At 30.3% G+C, this 19343-nt stretch overlaps 1 protein-coding gene across 1 annotated transcript in view; it reads right to left on the reverse strand.

Annotated features, from left to right (window-relative positions):
• Positions 1 to 507: 507 nt before the first annotated feature.
• The window catches only part of LOC126890163 (dual specificity protein phosphatase 15-like), a 149913-nt gene continuing 131077 nt past the window's right edge, over positions 508 to 19343 (reverse strand). The window contains exon 6 of the mRNA XM_050659016.1: positions 508 to 992. Within this exon, the coding sequence (XP_050514973.1) occupies positions 811 to 992 (182 nt within the window). The 3' untranslated portion in view covers positions 508 to 810. The remainder of the gene's footprint in view (positions 993 to 19343) is intronic.

Below are 19343 nucleotides of genomic sequence, written 5' to 3' on the forward strand. Positions count from 1 at the left end.
CGGTACAGAGCCTAATTTGAAAAATATATTAATATGTGGAAATTACTCTGTAATTAAATACAATATTAAAAAAACGAGCCTGTACCGCCATTAAGAAGAACAAAAAAATACACTTTCTTCAAATAAACTTTTTTATCCGATGCCCAGATTTTGTGTCATTTTGGAACTACTAAATTTTTTTAGTTCATTAGTAGTTCCAAAATGACACGAAATATAGGCATCTGATAAAAAAGTTTATTTGAAGAAAGTGTATTTTTTGTTCTTCTTAATGGCGGTACAGGCTCGTTTTTTAATATTGTTTTTAATTACAGAGTAATTTCCACATCTTAATATATTTTTCAAATTGGGCTCTATACCGTCATTCTTTATTATATTAGAAATACGTGTGCCAAATATCTCGAAAAAATATTTAAAATTACAGCCGCAATCTTGGAACGCGTTTTGGCTACCTGTTGATCGCTACTGTATCACTTTAAATTCTTTTTGATATGCTGACCATATATTTATTGCTTATCATCAAATTTACGTAAGAGTTTACAAATTTAATATAATTCTAAAAGAATTTTAAAAAAATTATAAAGAATTAAGAGACACATCAAATTTAACTTGAGCAATTTTATGAACCTTTGTGTATTGACAATCTTTATTACTTATTATTACTATATTATTGACAAGTAGAGCAATGTAATATCCAAAATGATCCCGATTTATAAAAGTAGATTTTGACTCATTTTAATCATATCACTAAAAATTACCTTAAATCACTAAAGTAAACCACAACTAAACCTAAACCAGGGAAACCTAGTGGGGCTATAAGTCGCATTCGTCTTCTTTTAAAGCGAGTGGTACAGAAATGTTATCGGGAAAGACCCCACGACGTTTCGGCGATATCGGGGGGCTTCCCATAGGTGTGGATGGGGCGGTTAAAGTTCCAGATGATCCCAACGATGAGAGATCGACTTTTGATCCGGACCTCGACGGTGGGGCCGATCCTGAAACATTAGAAAATGTTACATGTCGTTTAAAATTTTTCAATAAGTACTTTTTTCATTCTAGTTCATCAGATTCTTAATGTTAATATGTTTTAATAAAATTATAAAGAATTAAGAGACACATCAAATTTAACTTGAGCAATTTTGAATTTTTACCGTTTATATGAACCTTTGTGTATTGACAATCTTTATTGCTTATATATATTAATTATATATTATATTAAACATATGGGAAACGTAGTTATGTTAGTAGTCCAGGGCGCATCTGTTTTGAGATGGACGTTGAGAGGTGACTCAAAGAGGACGTTTTTTGCAGAAATTGCTTAAAAATAAATCAAATAATAATATTTGAGTTATCCTCCCTCTCAAAAAGGTCCGAAACATTGTTTAAATAATGAAAATGTCAAAAATTGAAGGAAAAATTCGATTTCTATCTTCGCTTTTTGATTATAACTTTAAAAGTATTCATTTTCGAGAAAAGTTGAACTAACATAAAAGTTGCGTAATTAAATTTACTACAATATAGAATTGGTTAAAGATTTAAAAAATAGTCACCCTAGTTGCAAAATAGCAATAATTGCGAAAAAACCATACAAAAACAAGTATTCGAATTTTACGTTTTTCAACCATTTATGCTACACTTAGGACCTTCATATTTCACCCAGGAAAACTTTACGATATAGTAAAACAATACTGTAAATTTCATTAAGATCGGTTCAACAGATTTTGCAAAATAAATTTTGCAATCCAGCTTTCGCAAAAAAAATTCATTTTTTCAAAATATTACAGGACTGAAAATAAAGCAGATAGCAAGTTGAAATTTTTTTTTCTTATAGAAGTGTACTGTAAATTTCATTTGCAATTTGCAAAATTAAAATCGATTAATTATCACGGCGTCAGGAAATTTTTTAAATAAACATTAATTTTTGGTGCTACGCGCAGGACAGCGGTGTTCGATTCACACAAATTGATTTCCACCAAAATGTGTTCCAATCTTTATCTAATATATTATTTTCTTACTCTATATTTTGTTGTATTTTAATATTTTAATTCCACAAAAATCATTTATTATTTTTTGTGAAATATTGTTTAAACAATTGCATATGTTTAAAAATAATAAACTTTTATTCTATAAGTTAAAATATATAAACAAAGAAAGTTTTTGCTAATAAAAGTGTTATTTCAAAGGAGAGAGTATGTGTTTTTATTTTGCAATAAACAAATTTATTTATTTATATCGAAATGTAATAAAAATTAAAATGTATCAACCATTATCAAAGGTAATTGGAATGCCCAATCAGAGCAAACTATCCGCTGTCCTGCGCGTAGCACCAATAATTAATGTTTATTTAAAAAAATCCTGACGCCGTCGTGTTAATCGATTTTAATTTTGCAAAATTGCATATAAAAGGTACAGTACACTTCTATAAGCAAAAAAAATTTCAACTTGCTATCTGCTTTATTTTCAGTCCTGTAACATTTTGAAAAATGATTTTTTTTTTGAGAAAGCTGGATTGCAAAATTTATTTTGCAAAATCTATTGAACCGATTTTAATAAACTTTACAGTATTATTTTATTGTATCATAAAGTTTTTCTGGGTGAAATATCAAGGTCCTAAGTGTAATATAAATGGTTGAAAAACGTAAAATGCGAATACTTGTTTTTGTATGGTTTTTTCGCAATTATTGCTATTTTGCAACAAGGGTGACTATTTTTTAAATTTTCAATCAATTCTATATTGTTGGAAATTTAATTACGCAACTTTTATGTCAGTTCAACTTTTCTTGGAAATAAATACTTTTAAAGTTATAATCAAAAAACGAAGAAAAAAATCGAATTTTTCCTTAATTTTTTGACATTTTGATTATTTAAACTATGTTCCGGACCTTTTTGAGAGGGAGGATAACTCAAATATTATTATTTGATTTATTTTCAAGCAATTTCTGCAAAAAAATTTGAGTCACATCTCAACGTCCAAATGTACTAATATTTTTACAGATGCGCCCTGGTCTATAGGGAATTTATTTATACGACAGCTCCACTCTTCATTCGGTTTAATAAAGGTTGTCCCAAAATTTATGAAAATTTGAATTTAACAGAAAAGACGTTTTTCTCTTTAGATTGAACTTTTTTTATTGAATCAAATAGTACATAGGATATGGTTATGTATGGAATAGCAAATCAGGCAAATGGACTACACAACTTTGCTAACACATCGCACTCTTTAGTTGAAATATAACTATTTTGCATAAACGTGGCTGCTGTTCGTTGATGGGGCTAATTCTGATCACCCAAACGAGATATTACCATTAACATATTAAGCGTAGACTCGGAATACTCACCAAAAAAGCGTAACGCGGAAACAGGATGGAAACAGTCGATCAGTGGTATATCTATCTCTTTTAACCAAACGATCCCGCGCATGTGACTGACAAGGATGTCTAGACCACTCAATTCTATGTCGACGTTACACCCCGATGCATTGAGTGGCATATCCCTAGCCAAGTCTATCCTTAACATGTATCTGGGCTCTATGGCATGTGGCGCCGTCTTGTTGAAATCACATGTCGTTCATATCGATATCATCCAATTTAGGTAGCAAGAAATCTGTTATCATCTTTCGATATCGAGCACCCCTACACTCACTGCTTGATCAGCCTCATTTTCAACGAAGTATGGTCCAATGATAACTCCAGCCTAAATCCGCACGAAAACAGTCACACGTTGTGGATGCATGCATCAAGGTGAAAATGTGCTTCATCGCTTAAGATGATTTTGCTCGAAGAATCAGCATCCACTTGTTGATGTTCAATTCAACGAACTCTCTTCGATGTACATAGTCAGTAGGCTTTAGTTCTTGTGTTACACTTTGTAAACATGGAGATGCAGATCTGTAGCGAGGATACGCTGTACATAGCTTCTTGAAATTTGTAATTCTTATCCAAAATGCCGAATTGATGGTCTTGGACTTCACCTACACTCTCACGAACTGCTTCGAGCGTCTTGGGTTTGGAGCCATGTTTAGCATCACCAATTGATCCTGTCTCCCGGAATTTTTCAATTATTTTCTTCACAGTTACCGGTGCTAAATTACCATATTTTGTACGAAATTTTCAAACTGTGACTTTCTCATTATTTTTAAAATATTATTCAACAATGAAAACTTGTTTTTCTCTAGAGTAGCGCTCCATTTTTATTAACCCTAAACTGTCAGCTTTCAAACTGTTTATGTTTTATTGCTGCTAACAGCAGTACAAAATGGAGGTAAATTTAAATCTTTCTTGGATTTTGGGACACCTTTTATATTTGTGTTCATATCTAAGGTCAGGTATTATTGCTCTAATCTTTTTTTGCTAGTCGTAGAGATTTTACTCTTACGGATTCTGCCATCTGTACAAAGGGCAATAACCGTGTGTTGCGACCAAAGGAGACTAACACGGAGGGTCACATCTGCAGTTAGTTGTACACTGTACACCTCTGCAGTTAGTGGTATTGTTTAAAAGCATAGTTGAGTCTATATTTGTTGTCTATTTGGCGGAAAAGATGTAAGTATTTACTCTTATAAGTACACTTCGCGTCATATAAAACTGGTACACTTTTTTTCCCCAATGTAAACCTGTGTTCAGACTGACAATTATTGTTCGTGAATCAATTCGTCGTTGCCATCACAAATAACGGAATTGCACTAAATCTAAATACAAAAAATAACATTTAAAATGTATATTTCGAATTGTAAAAGTTATTCATTTTGTATTAATTTCAAATTAAATTTTTAATTTTTCCAGTATGTTTTATTTATTCTACACAACTTAATGCAGTTTTGTCATTGTCATTTGACATTAAACATAATAATTTAAAGTCATGTCAAGATTTATTATCTATCATTATTTTTGAAATGAAATATTTTCATAAATTATAATAAAACACGAATCAATGTATATGGATACTTAATTGAGATGACGGAAAATTACAATTGTTTTAGTTTTTAGTATATTAAAAATGCGGTCTGTCGCACAGCCCCGTTTTTACCTAGTTTGATATAATATTTTCGTTGAACTGGCAACGTTGCCCTAGAAATTGAAATGACACTTGTGACAAGATCAACTTACACAACTTGAAAAACACGATTTTCGGTTATAAGAGTTGTACCAGTTTTTTTTGACGCGAAGTGTACCATTAATTTCTAATTACATTTGATATTTTTTAAAAAACTCAGACTGAACTTGATAGAAGATGCTGCATGATGATAAAACATTTAAAAAAAATGTCTGACATGATTTGTATATGTTTTAATATTTAAAATATATTTTTGTTTTAATAGATTTTTTTTGTTCGTCTTATGTTAGGCCTTAGACATTTTTTTATGACTACCAGCTATTTCCCCATGTTTGGAAGGTTCTTGCTGGTGGTCTGGTGTCTGTGTTGGTCTTAAATCATTTGGTGTTCGGGCTGGTCTTTTACTATTCTTTCGAATAACATGTTGGTTCCATTCCTGTATTTTCTGTCTTCCCTGTCTCATAATTGTTGTATTTTATGGAGACTTCTTCTTCTTGATGTGCTTATCAAGATCTTGTGCAATCTTTATCTTGTCTGTAGCAACTCTGAAAAGCTACACATATGTTATGTTGAACTGCGTTCTCAGGTTCTTTAACCAGGATGTTCTTCTTGTTCTTAGACCTCGCCTTCCAAATGTTTTTCCCTGCAGAATGACTGCTAGAAGTGCACATCTGGATTAATTTTGCATAAAGTGTCTGAACTACTGTAGCCTTCGAGATTTTATGGTGTTTAGTACCCCTCTCTACATTGATTTAAAATAAGCATATGACACGGTCTCCAGAAAACTATGGAACTACAAAAACAATGAAGGAAATTGAGATATCTCAGACGTTAATAGAAGCCCTAAACAACTTCTTCAAAACTACAACTACAACGGTGTCAGAGTCAAAGTCAGCAATACAAAATAGAACAAATTTAAAGTTACAAAGGAATGACTTCAGGGATACTTTAAATCTCGGACGCTTATTAAGATCTTCCCAGCACCAATTTTAAAGCCATGGACAAGCAAATGTGAAGGTAATGGAATAGCAATCCTAGATGACTTCTTGTACACATTAAGTTTTGCAGATGACGAAGTGGTAACGACTCAAGATGAATAAGATTTATCCTATATACAAAACTAGAAGATGATTACACAAAAAATAGAGTGGAAATAAACCTAGGAAAGACCGAATACTTAACAAGAGTACAAGAACCAATGAGAAATTGGGAAAATTAAATGCATTGAAAAATTAAACTACTTAGGATTCATAGTCTCAAAGACTGGAGCCATTGAGCAAGAGATAAACAGCGGAAAGAAAGGTAGACATGTATTTAACAAATGAACGGGGTAGTATATTATAGACAGAAAACCAGAAATACAAAAAAGAAAATGAATATAAACATGTACTGTGACTTACGGAGCAGAGAAATGAGTAATAAATAAACGAAAATGGACCAACATTACATCAACAGGAATGTAATTCAAGAGAAGAAGCTGTAGAGTAACAAGACTGAATCGTATTGAAATGAGGAGATAAAAACAAGAATAGTAGTAGAACAAGCCATACTAAGCAATGAAGAAACACGTTTAATTTGGTATGGACACGTGAGAAGAGCAGATCGTACAACGTGGATGTCAAAGTTTCAAGATTAGGATTAGAGCCTAATAGGAAAATAGGATAGAGAAAAGGAGGCAAATCCCAAAGATCATGGAGCAATGAAGTGGAAGAGGCCATGAAAAGACGAGGTCTTAGGGATAGAGAATAGTAGGATAGAAAGGACTGGAGATCTTGGCTGAAAGAAGAAAGTCGTCAGCTGAAAGAAGAACGTGTTCAACGTGTTTAGGGAAGTTAAATTGTCCTAAGATTCTGCTTCTAATTTCAGATTTTCTTTTTATTGTCTTATAATTTTGTCCATTAAAAAAGAAAGAATCGTAAAAACATCAAAAATCTTTGACTCCTAATATCTTAATTTAAATTTCCTGAATTGATCCTAATTTTTCAAATTTCCGATTCTTCGAACAAACTTACAAACAAGTTTTCCAGATCTTAGATCCTTTATTATTTGTTCTCTTTCTTATACCGTTTTGACAAAGCAATACTTTCTAAACTTTTTAATAAAACTCCTAACTATATCCCTATGTTTTAGCATAATATATCATTCTGAGAAAATAACCGTACAAGAAATTGAAAGACATTTTTAACTACTTCATATTTATTGTAACAATAAATTGGAAGAGTTGGAAAATATTGCCATAAAATATATATATACAGGATTTAAGAAACATATTTATTACATTATGTACATATCTCACTTTTGTAGCTACAAAGCACACGGAAGAGCTTTGAGTCCTAGAAAATGTATTTGTTTCATGTCAGACAATTGTGACTTCTTACTATTCTCATTTGTTATTTTTCATTGCATGATAAACGAGTCAACAATCCCTATGAAAAATATTTTTGCCAAAATTGGGAAAAATATCTTTTAAAATGCGATTAATAGTCCAGGAACCGAAGCTTTTCACATAGCAATTTTTACAGAATGGATCGATTTGGTGGAAAATTTGAGAATAATTACTGGAGAGTTCAAGGATCAAAATCTTTATGATGCCGGAAGACGCTTTTACCATGGGGGTGGTTGCCACCCCATCTGGGGGGTGGAAATTGTTTATTATATTTTGACCACAAAAATTGATAAAAACATTCATTCTAAGCAAAAAATGTTCTATACATTTTTTTTGATAAAATTAATAGTTTTCGATTTATTCGCTATCGAAAGTGTTAGTTTTATATCAAAAAAATTAATGTTTTTCGATATATACTCATTTACTATCCACTCAATTTTTGCCATAGAAAAAGTTTTTTCAAGTCGAGTTCTTGGGAATTAAATAACCTACAATTTCATATCTAAACATTTTTCGTATCTCTGATGCTAATCTTTATATTCTGAAGAAAATCGCATTTTTACCAAACTACAAAAATTCGTTATTCGCTTTTAACTCCGATTTTTTAAAAACTGATTATTCTAAGCCAGTAGAACTTCTAGAATCTATTAATAATAGACAAATACAGAAGAATGAATAAAGCTAATAACTAGAAACACCGCTGACTTACATTATTATGCTTCCAATTGGATTTCTCCTTATTTTTTCAAAAAAATATATTGATTTTTGAACCGTAACTTTTTTATTTTTAGCTTAGAAAGTTTGTTAAAAAAGAAATTTGTAGGTTTTTATAAGGTCTATAAGAATATTAATATTAAATCCTTTTAAAATCCTCAGTCGCAGAAAGTGTTGACTTTGAAAGGGATGGTAAAAGTGGTTTTTGCATGTTATTACACGTTTTAATTGTCAATAGCTCGCTCAATTTTTGCCCTAGAAAAAATTTTTGTAAACCAAGTTCTTGAAAATTAATTAAGCTACAATTTTATATTTAAACATCTTTCGTACCTCTGATGCTAATCTTTCTATTCTGAGGAAAAGAGATTTTTTTTTCAAACTTCAAAAATTCGTTATTTGCTTTTAACTCCATTTTTTTTAAAACTAATTATTCTAAGCCGGTCAAACTTCTAGAACCTATTACTAATATATAAATAAAGAAGACCATTATAAGCTCAATGACTAATTTTAATTAGGGTGGTGATTAGGGGGTTGATTCCGATCACTTTTTCAATGAAAAAAATAGGGACTGACATTCTTTTCATTATAAGTCACTTAATTTTTGAGCTAGAAACTTTTTTTTATTTCTGAAGATAGATATTTCAAATACTTTAAATTAGTTTAAACAAGTTATCCTGGAAAAATGCATAGTTTTGACTTTGAATCTACAATATTTAGCATTTGACGAAGAAGAGCTAACAGATAATAAAATATAGCTCGATTACTATTGGTCTTAAAGAAAATTTAAAAAACGGTTTTCTTTATTTTTTCAAAAGGTACATTTTTGTTAGTAGCCCAGTAAATGAACGGGAAATTCGGCGATACCGTGTAATTTTCAGGGGCAACTCCGAATTGCATGAAAATTTGGATTTAGGTTCTACTTACCCTCCACTTCAAAGTTGAAATTGTGCCGTTGGTTGCTTTTACTTGGGGGGGTGACAGTCATTCTTTCTCGGGGGTGAAAAAACATACGTTCAAGATAAGACCGGAAATGGATAAATTGACTAATTTTAAGCAACTTTTGTTCTATAGAGTTTTATACGTAAGTCAATACTTTTCGAGTTATTTGTCATTGAAAGTGTTGATTTTTCGACAAAAAAACTACGTTTTCAGACGGTTTTTCGCAAATAACTCAAAAAGTAAATATTTTATCCAAAAAAATATCCTTAGCAAAAGTGTAGCTTATAAAAAAAACTATGAGTAAAGTCTATCAGTCAAATAAAAACAAAGTTGTAGCTCATGAAAAATACGTTCTTATTCGTCTAATTCCAAATCGAATATTTCAAGGTGAAATCACCGAAAAATTAAGCAATTTTCGGGAAAAACCCATTTAAACTTTTTTAAAGTGTTTATAAAAAGCTTTGTTTTAATTGTTAACAAAAGTTTTAGCATTAAAAATAAGCGAGTTACGCTCAAAATAAAGTTGGCCCTCTATTTTTTTGTAAAAAATCATGAAAATCTCGCCGTATTTAGCTCCCCAAATGAAATTAATCGCTACCGCTTTACAAACAATTTACTTACCTATCTATTTTTTATATGATCTATTAGTCTCACCGGTTTAAAGTGTTTATTTTTGAAAGGGTTATAATTGAGAAAGCCTGAATGGGTCACTAATCACGAGTGTATGCAAATTTTGAACAGCCATATCTGAACCAATTTTTGTCTTACGGAGAAACAAAATAAAACTAGCATATTTATAATAGCAAAACCTACATTTTTTTACTCTTTAAGATTATTCTTATCACTAATACTTTTTAAGTTATTTTGAAAAAATGAAATTTTTCAAAAATTTTTAGAAATTTTTTTTTACTATAAAACCAAATATTTTTAAAAATAAGCACTTCAAACCAATCAAACTTACAGATCATATAAACAATACACACATAGTTAAAATAGATGGTAAAGCCAAAACATTAATTTCATTTAGGGTGCTAAATAGAGGGAGGTTTTCACGATTTTTTTACCAAAAAAAGGGTCCAACTTTTTTTCAGTGTAACTCGTTTATTTTTGATGCTGTAAACTTTTGTAAAAAACAGATAATAAGCTTTTTTCGATGCTTTAAAAATGTTAATAAGGTTTTCCCGAAAAACGCTCCTTTCTTCGGTGATTTCTCGTTGAATTATTCGATTTGGAATTAGACGAATAAGAACGTATTTTTCATGAGCTACATTTTTGCTTTTACTCAATTTGTAGACTTTACTGATACACCATTCTTTTCGTTTTTTATAGGCTACACTTTTTCTAAAAATATTTTTTTCGACAAAATAGTTACTTTTTGAGTTATTTGGGAAAAACGGTCTGAAAACGTAGTTTTTTTTTGTCGAAAAATCAAAATTTTAAATCGCGAATAACTCGAAAAGTATTGACTTACGTAAAAAACTTTATAGAACAAAATGTGCTTAAAATAAGTCAACTTATCCATTTCCGGCCTTATTTTAAACACGCGTTTTTCACTCCTCGAGAAGAGGTAAATGTTACCCCCAAGTAAAAGCAACTAACGGCACAAATTCAACTTTGAAGTGGAGTGTAAGTAGAACCTAAATCCAAATTTTCATGCAATTCGGAGTTGCCCCTGGAAATTACACTCCAAAACGGTCATTTATTGGGCTATAGGTAAAGTTGATTTGATAAAACGAAAACTTTTTGAGTTATTATCAGAAAACTGATTAAAAACATTGATTTTTTCGATATAAAACTAACACTTTCGATAGCGAATAAATCGAAAACTATTAATTTTATCAAAAAAATGCATAGAGCGTTTTTTGCTTCGAATTAATTTTTTTATCAATTTTTGTGCTCAAAATATAATAAAAATTTCACCCCCGACGTGGGGTGGCAACCACCCTTATGGTAAAAGCGCCTTTCGGCATCATATGGATTTTGATCTTTGGACTATCCACTACTCCTCAAATTTTTAATCAAATCTATTCATTCTGTAAAAATTGCGAGGTTTTGTCCTATTTTAAGCTTCATTACTTGGACTATAATATGAAATGCTTTTGGCATTTTGGTAACAATATATAGGAATACAGGGGAGATGGTCTAATCTGAAGTAAGTTGTAAAAAGTACGTACTTACGTTTTTACAGATTTTCTAATAATTATTAAAAGATGAGATGAATAAGTTAGAATAGTAAAGTAATAGCAATAATAAGCTGAGGCAGGGTTGAGTTGGCTGGGTGTTGAGGGAGTCCTGTCCTATAATTACCTATAGCCCAACAACAACCACCACAAACGAGCCAAAGAACACCAAGAGCTTTACTCGCTGAAGGTGCTGCGCTGGAACATCAGCCGGCGCTCATTCTCAAACGAAACGAGTCTCCTTCAAGTCTGACTCTGTCAATTGCCTTCTTCAAGTTTATCAAACATAGGAATGCGGGTCTATCGTATTATAATCCTTTCTCTGTAATGTGTTTTATGATGAGTATTGTATCTGTACACGACCTTCCGTACATAAACTTTGTTGCTCAAGTTTATGAGATGATTTAAATAATATTTTTCTTTTAAAAAACACCAAGTAGCAAATTAAATAGTTTTTTTTCATTTCCTGTAAAATGGCCATTTCTGGACGTCAACACTTTTTCAGATTCAATAATGTTTTTCACTCTTTCTTTCTTCTTCTCTTACTAAGGTTTCCTAGTATAGTTAACTTAATCTTGAATATTACCGTTGCTTAATTATTCTAATGTCTATTCTCTCTATTATTTCATATTTTTGGGGTTTTCTGTTTCCATGTATCTCTACAAATCTAATTCATTCCTTCATTTTTACCTCTAGTTTTCTAAAGCTAAGTATTAATATTATTACTAAGTACTATATTAAATTAAATAAATTAAAATAATTTTTAGAAATTTATTGATCATTTTATACTATTATAAAATTAAATAAATTAAAATAATTTTTAGAAAAAATAAAAACGCAGGCTTAGAGTTAATAATTTTAAAATCATAGAGATAAATCATCATTTTATGGAAACTATTTCAGTTTGTTACGTCACTGAAATTTCATTTCTAATACATTACAAGACCCAAATACCTAATGTAATAGTTTCATTCCAGAATATTGTATATAATCCTAATATAATCCTATTTACAAACCTAAAACAGTAGAAAGTTGTGGATTTCAACAGGATTTCGAAACATTTAGAACAAAATTTAGTAAAATAAACAAAAAAGATCAAGTATTAATACCGGATGTAGAATCGTCAAATGAAAATGAAGCAAATTTGGATTCATCGGTGAAAAGAATGTTTGCCCATTTTCGTTCTTGCCAAATTTAATGTTCTTCGGTTCGTTTTAATCTCCTTGTGCGATTTCCACGGGATAAAACTGGAACTCTAATACTCTAATGGTGCGTGTGGCGTGAAGATTAGCCTTATGCAACCTATTCCTGATAGTTTGAATATTAGTTTTAACATTAATTTCATGAATATTTTGAAGCTCACTTCTTAGCTGACTAGCAGTAACATTGGGGTTCCTTAATGTCTGAAGGCTAACAAACCGGTCATGTATCTGTTGTGTTCTTTTTGTTGGACCCTTGGTCTTTCCCTTACATCACGAGTTTTTTTAAAACGCTGCGATAACCGTTCTACAGTACTTTTGGTAGAATGCAAAGCTTCTGCTACGTCGCGGATGTTCATACCACCCTGTACCATACCAATAATAGCTCGTAGCAATGTTTCACGACAACGGGACAACGATGATTTATTTGCATATTAATTTGGTTAAAACCATAATAACAACAAATTCTAACTACACTTGCAGCAAAACTTGTACTAAATATACTTTTTACGTTGAATGGATAAACTTAAAACAATTTACCTTTTTTTTAAGATCAACAAAAACACAATACGATATAGTAAATTATGAGAGGATATGTCCAACCAATAATATACAAATCTTATTTTAATGGAAAAATATTGCTTCTTGAAAGTAGACGACTTTCATTTCTTGTCCCATAGACCATTTTTATGTGTGTATATTAAAATGTTTGTTTAATTTAGTTTATTCATATTTTATCAATACTATAATCTACTGCAATATTACAATATTCGTAATATTTTTAAATTTGTCGTGATTTTCTTATTCGAATTCCTGTTGATCTACAACTAAAAAGCAAAGAAATGAAAGCTTTCGTGAAAGTTGCAGTGGAGAGAAGTTCATGCTGACCTTGTGAGGCATTTCTATTTTGCCGTCCTAAATTTACTTACTTATTCAATTTGATTATTGATGCATACCTGTTAATTAGAACAAATAAAACATTTTATTATCAAGGAATTATTAAGTATTACCTATTTGTGATAAGAAATATGAATTAAGTTACCAATTGGCAAATATTGTTGCGCAGTATAAGGCGCTATAGGCCAGGGTAATAAGAGAAAAATATACCCTGTCAGTGACACTTCAACAGCCAGGGTACTGAAGCGTTTTTTAGACGGGTAATACCTATAAGAACAAATTGTAACTATTTCCTGCGTAGGATCTGGCGGCCATTTTTATTTATAAACAATTTAGTGTAAAATAAGGGTCTTTGTTCCCTTTTTTTTGCAAATTAATGGAAAACAGTAAGACTCATGGTTTTCTTAGTACAAACATCTTCGAGAGAATGGAAAAATCTTTAAAATGGCGTATTACAAAGTTTAATACACTCATCTATTGTTAATATAATTGCGAAAAAAGGTCGAAATTTCAAAAAAATTAATTTCGCAATAACTATAGTAAAAATAAGTATAGAGCTTTGAAATTTTTGTGAAATGAGGGTTCTTTGGTGCTTAATATGTGACAAAAATTTGAAAGAGATTCATTCAATTGTTTAAATTTTATTCAAATTGTTTATCCCAGAGAGCTTTTTTGCAATAACATAAGTCAGAAAAAAATAATGTTAGAACCATTCTATTGGTGTCAAATGAAAGAGCATGAACTAAACTTTCAAACTGGTTTAAAAAAAGTAAATAAAAAGTGCATTTATTAGTAATAAATAATTACGCAAAAGTATCGTCAATTTTTCTTTTTTTGAATCTTAAACTTTTTGAATAACTTTTTTCAAAAAAATCTGTTTTTTACCGTTTCTTAGGTGCATAACTACCAAGTAATGTTATTTATATGAATTGATGAAAAATTGTAATAAATATATATAATTTATTATATAACAGTTATTTATGATATAAGTGTTAAAAGTACACGTTTAAGGCACGTATGTGAAAGTTTGCAGAATGAGCGAAGCGAGTTCTGCAATTCACATGAGTGCCTTAAAAATGTACTTTTTAACACGCATATCATACAATATTTTTTTTACAAACGTAATTACAGGACAATATCTAAAAAAAACTTTTACTTGAACTTGACTGACATTCCATTTTTATATTTTTTTGACATTACATCAAAATTGCCTATACGGTCAATACGAACTGCAGTGCCATACAAATTTTAAAGCACTAGTGCCCTAAAGTAGCATTTTTAATGGTCGTATGGAGTGCTAAAAATTGCATTTTTAACACGGTTGTACAAAAAACTAAAAAGTGTATAAGGAAAAATGTGAACATACTTTTGCACAGTTATTTATTACTAATAAATGCATTTTTTATTTACTTTTTTTAAACCAATTTGAAAGTTTAGCTCATGCTCTTTCATTTGACATCTGTATAATGGTTCTAGCATTATTTTTTCTGACTTATGTTATTGCAAAAAAAGCTCTCTGGGATAAACAATATGAATAAAATCTAAACAATTGAAAGAATCGCTTTGAAATTTTTGTCACATATTAAGGACCAAAGAATCCTCATTTGACAAAAATTTCAAGGCTCTATATTTATTTTTACAATACTTATTGCGAAATTAATTTTTTTGAAATTTCGGCATTTTTCGCAATTTTAATATCAATAAATGAGTGTATTAAACTTTGTAATACGCAATTTTAAAGCTTTTTCCATTCTCTCGAAGGTGTTTGCACTAAGAAAACAATGAGTCTTACTGTTTTCCATTAATTTGCAAGAAAAAAGACCATTTTTCACACTAAATTGTGTATAAATAAAAATGGCCGCCAGATCCTACGCAGGAAATATTTACAATTTGTTCTTATAGGTATTACCTGTCGAAAAAACGCTTCAGTACCCTGGCTGTTGAAGTGTCATGGAAAAAATCTTATTACCCTTGACTATAATATTAAGGGATCCAAATATAGGTCGACCTTCACCCATCTGTTTACCGGATGAAACATTTTTTTTTTATTAAATTTCATACATAGATAAATAGGAATTGCATGGGTTGCCTATATGCCGAAAAATATATTTTTTTATTTTTCGTAAAATTAATAGGTGTAATAAAAAACTTTTCCATATTGTTCCATTGTGGGACATATTGTATAATTATATAACTACTACTCGCACTTCAACTTTTTCTTCTTCTTCAATTTCTGTTTTTTTGTCTCATTGTTTCTTTCATACCAATGTAGATTTGAATCAAATTTTATTTGATCATTTGCCAATAAACTACAAAAGATTCACTAAGCAAACCGCTGTTTAACGATTGATTTAATATCCTCCAACACCACGAATCTTACATCTTCTGGCAACGTATCTGATAGGCATTAATCGTATTAGCAGTGCGTGACCAGTCAGTCGAGCATTTTACGTTCCGGTAAAAAGCAGCTAAAAAGGCTTTGCCAAAAATATACGGTATTCTTTAAAAAGTTTGCACGAAATATGAAACATTTCCGGGAACTTCTGGTGTCAACTGTTTTAGAACAACGTTTTTATTAAAAAGAATGTTACGATTTAAAAATATATAGCTATTGATTTACATGCCAAATCATTCGATTGACTTTACGTATTTGCATAAAAATACAATAGCTATTTGGCAAACTTCCAAATCGAACTTTATTTTTAAGAAACATGCGAAATTATAGAATAAGTTGTCTACAGTTTTGGAATTACTAAAAAATTTGCTAAAAATTACAAGCTACAAAATTTCAAAATATGTATAACGATCTAAACAATTCATTTGGTATTATTCATTTAGGAAGTACTGAAATGAAATTTCAATGTATTTACTGTGGGTCAATTGAAAATGATATTTATAGACCTGGATCCCACGTACCAAAAAAGTTGATTAATAACAAGCTGAAAATGTGTTAATAGCTTAACGGTGTCTAGTCGAACAAACTTTGATGTATTGGAACAGGGGAAGTTTTAATTGTGGAACAGGTTAAAAATTTGGAACGTCAGATTACGAAAACGCCTCATGTATTTTGTTTAGTCGAGGAAATGAAACTGAAAAATGTCAAAACCTTGCAATTTTTTCATACAGTATCGATTTGTACAAAAATTTGGGATTATAGTCCGATCAGGGAACACAAAATTTTACGAAAACCTCCAAAAAAAATAAAGAAATAATGAAAATTTGGGAATAGGTAGTTGAAATTGTTTATTATTATATAAGAAAAAGTTTACAATTCTACATCCCCTTCATTTTACAAAAATTGGGAAATATGGGGTGAAAAATATTTTCTCGGGAGTGAAAAAATATACGTTCAAAATAGGCCCGGAATTGGATAAAATGACTAATTCTAAGCAACTTTTGTTCTATACAGTTTTTTCACTAAGTCAAGACTTTTCGAGTTATTTGCGAGTGAATATGTTCATTTTTAACAAAAAAAAAACAAGTTTTTGGACGGTTTTTCGCAGATAACTCAAAAAGTAAGTATTCTAACGAAAAAAATATTCCTAGTAAAAATATAGCTTATAAAAAATTGAAAAAATGGTGTACGCGTGAGGTCTGCAGACCCAGTAGAAGCAGAGTTGTAGCTAATGAAAAGTACATAGGTTCTTCTTCGTCAAATTCCAAATCGAATATTTTAATGTGAAATAACCAAAAAACAGAGCACTTTTCGGGGAAAATTCATTACAACTTTTTTAAAGTGTTTAAAAATGGTTTATTTTTGTTTTTTAAAAAAACTTCTAACATTAAAAATAAGTGAGTTACGCTCAAAATATTGTTGGCCCCTTTTATTTTTTGGTACAAAAATCGCGAAAATCACCCCCTAATTAGCTTTCCAAATAAAATTAATCGTTACCGCTTCACAAGTTACTGTACTTATGTATTGTTTATATTATCTATAAGTTTCATTGGTTTCATTGGGTTCATTTAATTTTTTTAATTTTGAAAAAAAAATTTTTCATGGAATTAACTTAAAAATTATTAGTAGTACCAAAAATTAAACAGTATTACATTTTGCTTTTCTGAATATTTTTACTTTTTTGTTTTCTTGTTAGACAAAAATTGGTTATGCTATGGCTGTTCAAAATTTGCCTAAACTCGCAATAGTTACTTGTTCAGCCATTTTAACTACAGCTTTTTCAAAAATAAGCCATTTGAACCGATGAAACTTACAGATTATATAAGTAATACATAAGCAAAATAACTTGTGAAGTGGTAATGAGAAAATTTATTTGTGATGCTAATTAGAGGGGGGTTTTCGCGATTTTTTTACCAAAAAATAAAAGGGACCAACAATATTTTGAGCGTAACTCACTTACTTTTAATGTTACAAGTTAGAAAAAAACAAAAATAAATCTTTTTTAAACACTTTAAAAAAGTTGTAATGAATTTTCCCCGAAAAGTGCTCTTTTTTTTGCTTATTTCACATTGAAATATTCGATTTGTAATTTGACGAAGAAGAACTTACTTTTCATTAGCTATAACTCGGCTTCTACTGGGTCTACAGACCTCAAGCATACACCATTATTTTCAGTTTTTTATAAGCTATATTTTTGCTAAGAATATTTTTTCGATGAAATACTTACAGATTATATAAGTAATACATAAGCAAAGTAACTTGTGAAGTGGTAATGAGAAAATTTATTTGTGATGCTAATTAGAGGGGGGGTTTTCGCGATTTTTTTACCAAAAAATAAAAGGGACCAACAATATTTTGAGCGTAACTCACTTACTTATAATGTTACACGTTAGAAAAAAAACCAAAAATAAACCTTTTTTAAACACTTTAAAAAAGTTGTAATGAATTTTCCCCGAAAAGTGCTATGTTTTTTTGCTTATTTCACATTGAAATATTCGATTTGTAATTTGACGAAGAAGAACCTACTTTTCATTAGCCATAACTCTGCTTCTACTGGGTCTACAGACCTCAAGCATACACCATTATTTTCAGTTTTTTATAAGCTATATTTTTGCTAAGAATATTTTTTCAATGAAATACTTACTTTTTGAGTTATCTCCGAAAACCGTCCAAAAACATGTTTTTTCTGTTAAAAATGAACATATTCACTCGCAAATAACTCGAAAAGTATTGACTTAGGGAAAAAAACTCTATAGAACAAAAGTTGCTTAGAATTAGTCATTTTATCCAATTCCGGACAAATGTATATTTTGCACCTTCGAGAGGGGGGAATTCTGCTCTATTTTTGTAAAATGGAGGGGACGTAGAATTGTAAACATTTTTTTATATAATAATAGACAATTTCAACTACCTATTACCAAATTTTCATCCTTCCTTTATTTTTTTTTGGGGTCAGATTGTTCTTTGATCGGGCTATTAGGCTCATTACACCCTCTAGTTCATTTTCTATATCCAGCCGTGGTATGCTTTTAAACCTATCCACCAAGTGTCAAGACAAACTTTGTTCTAAACTTTAAACTGAAACTGTCCTTCTTTAAAAAGTTATACGAATATAATGAGAAATGAGAAGAAATTCAACATAGTTCTTCCTAATACTAATGGGAACCTATGTAGCCAGTTTAAGACTCTAAGACGTTTTCTTCAACATTTATCGTACAAACGGATGGACTGTTCTCTCAGATCTTTTATAATTACAGCTTAATAATTAGTTTATGGTTAAATTATCACGGTGTTTGTCAAATTCAGCCAATATTACAATACTAGATTTCATGATGAAACCAATTTGATATTGTTTCCTACAAAAAGAATAAATTTTTCACAAGCTGATTTATAGAAGTTTTCACTTCAAATGACGAAAATATAGCTCCCTATAAACTGTTAGTTTTATTCTATTTTAAGACATACGTTGCTGTTTACAACAATCCTCCCTAATAAAAAATAAAACTCCCCTAAATATTTCGTGACTTCCGCTACCAGCTTTCATCCTCTCTTGTCAATGAACGCTATCGGTAACATTGTAGGTA

Source organism: Diabrotica virgifera, chromosome 8, assembly GCF_917563875.1.
Source record: "Diabrotica virgifera virgifera chromosome 8, PGI_DIABVI_V3a".
Taxonomy (NCBI): domain Eukaryota; kingdom Metazoa; phylum Arthropoda; class Insecta; order Coleoptera; family Chrysomelidae; genus Diabrotica; species Diabrotica virgifera.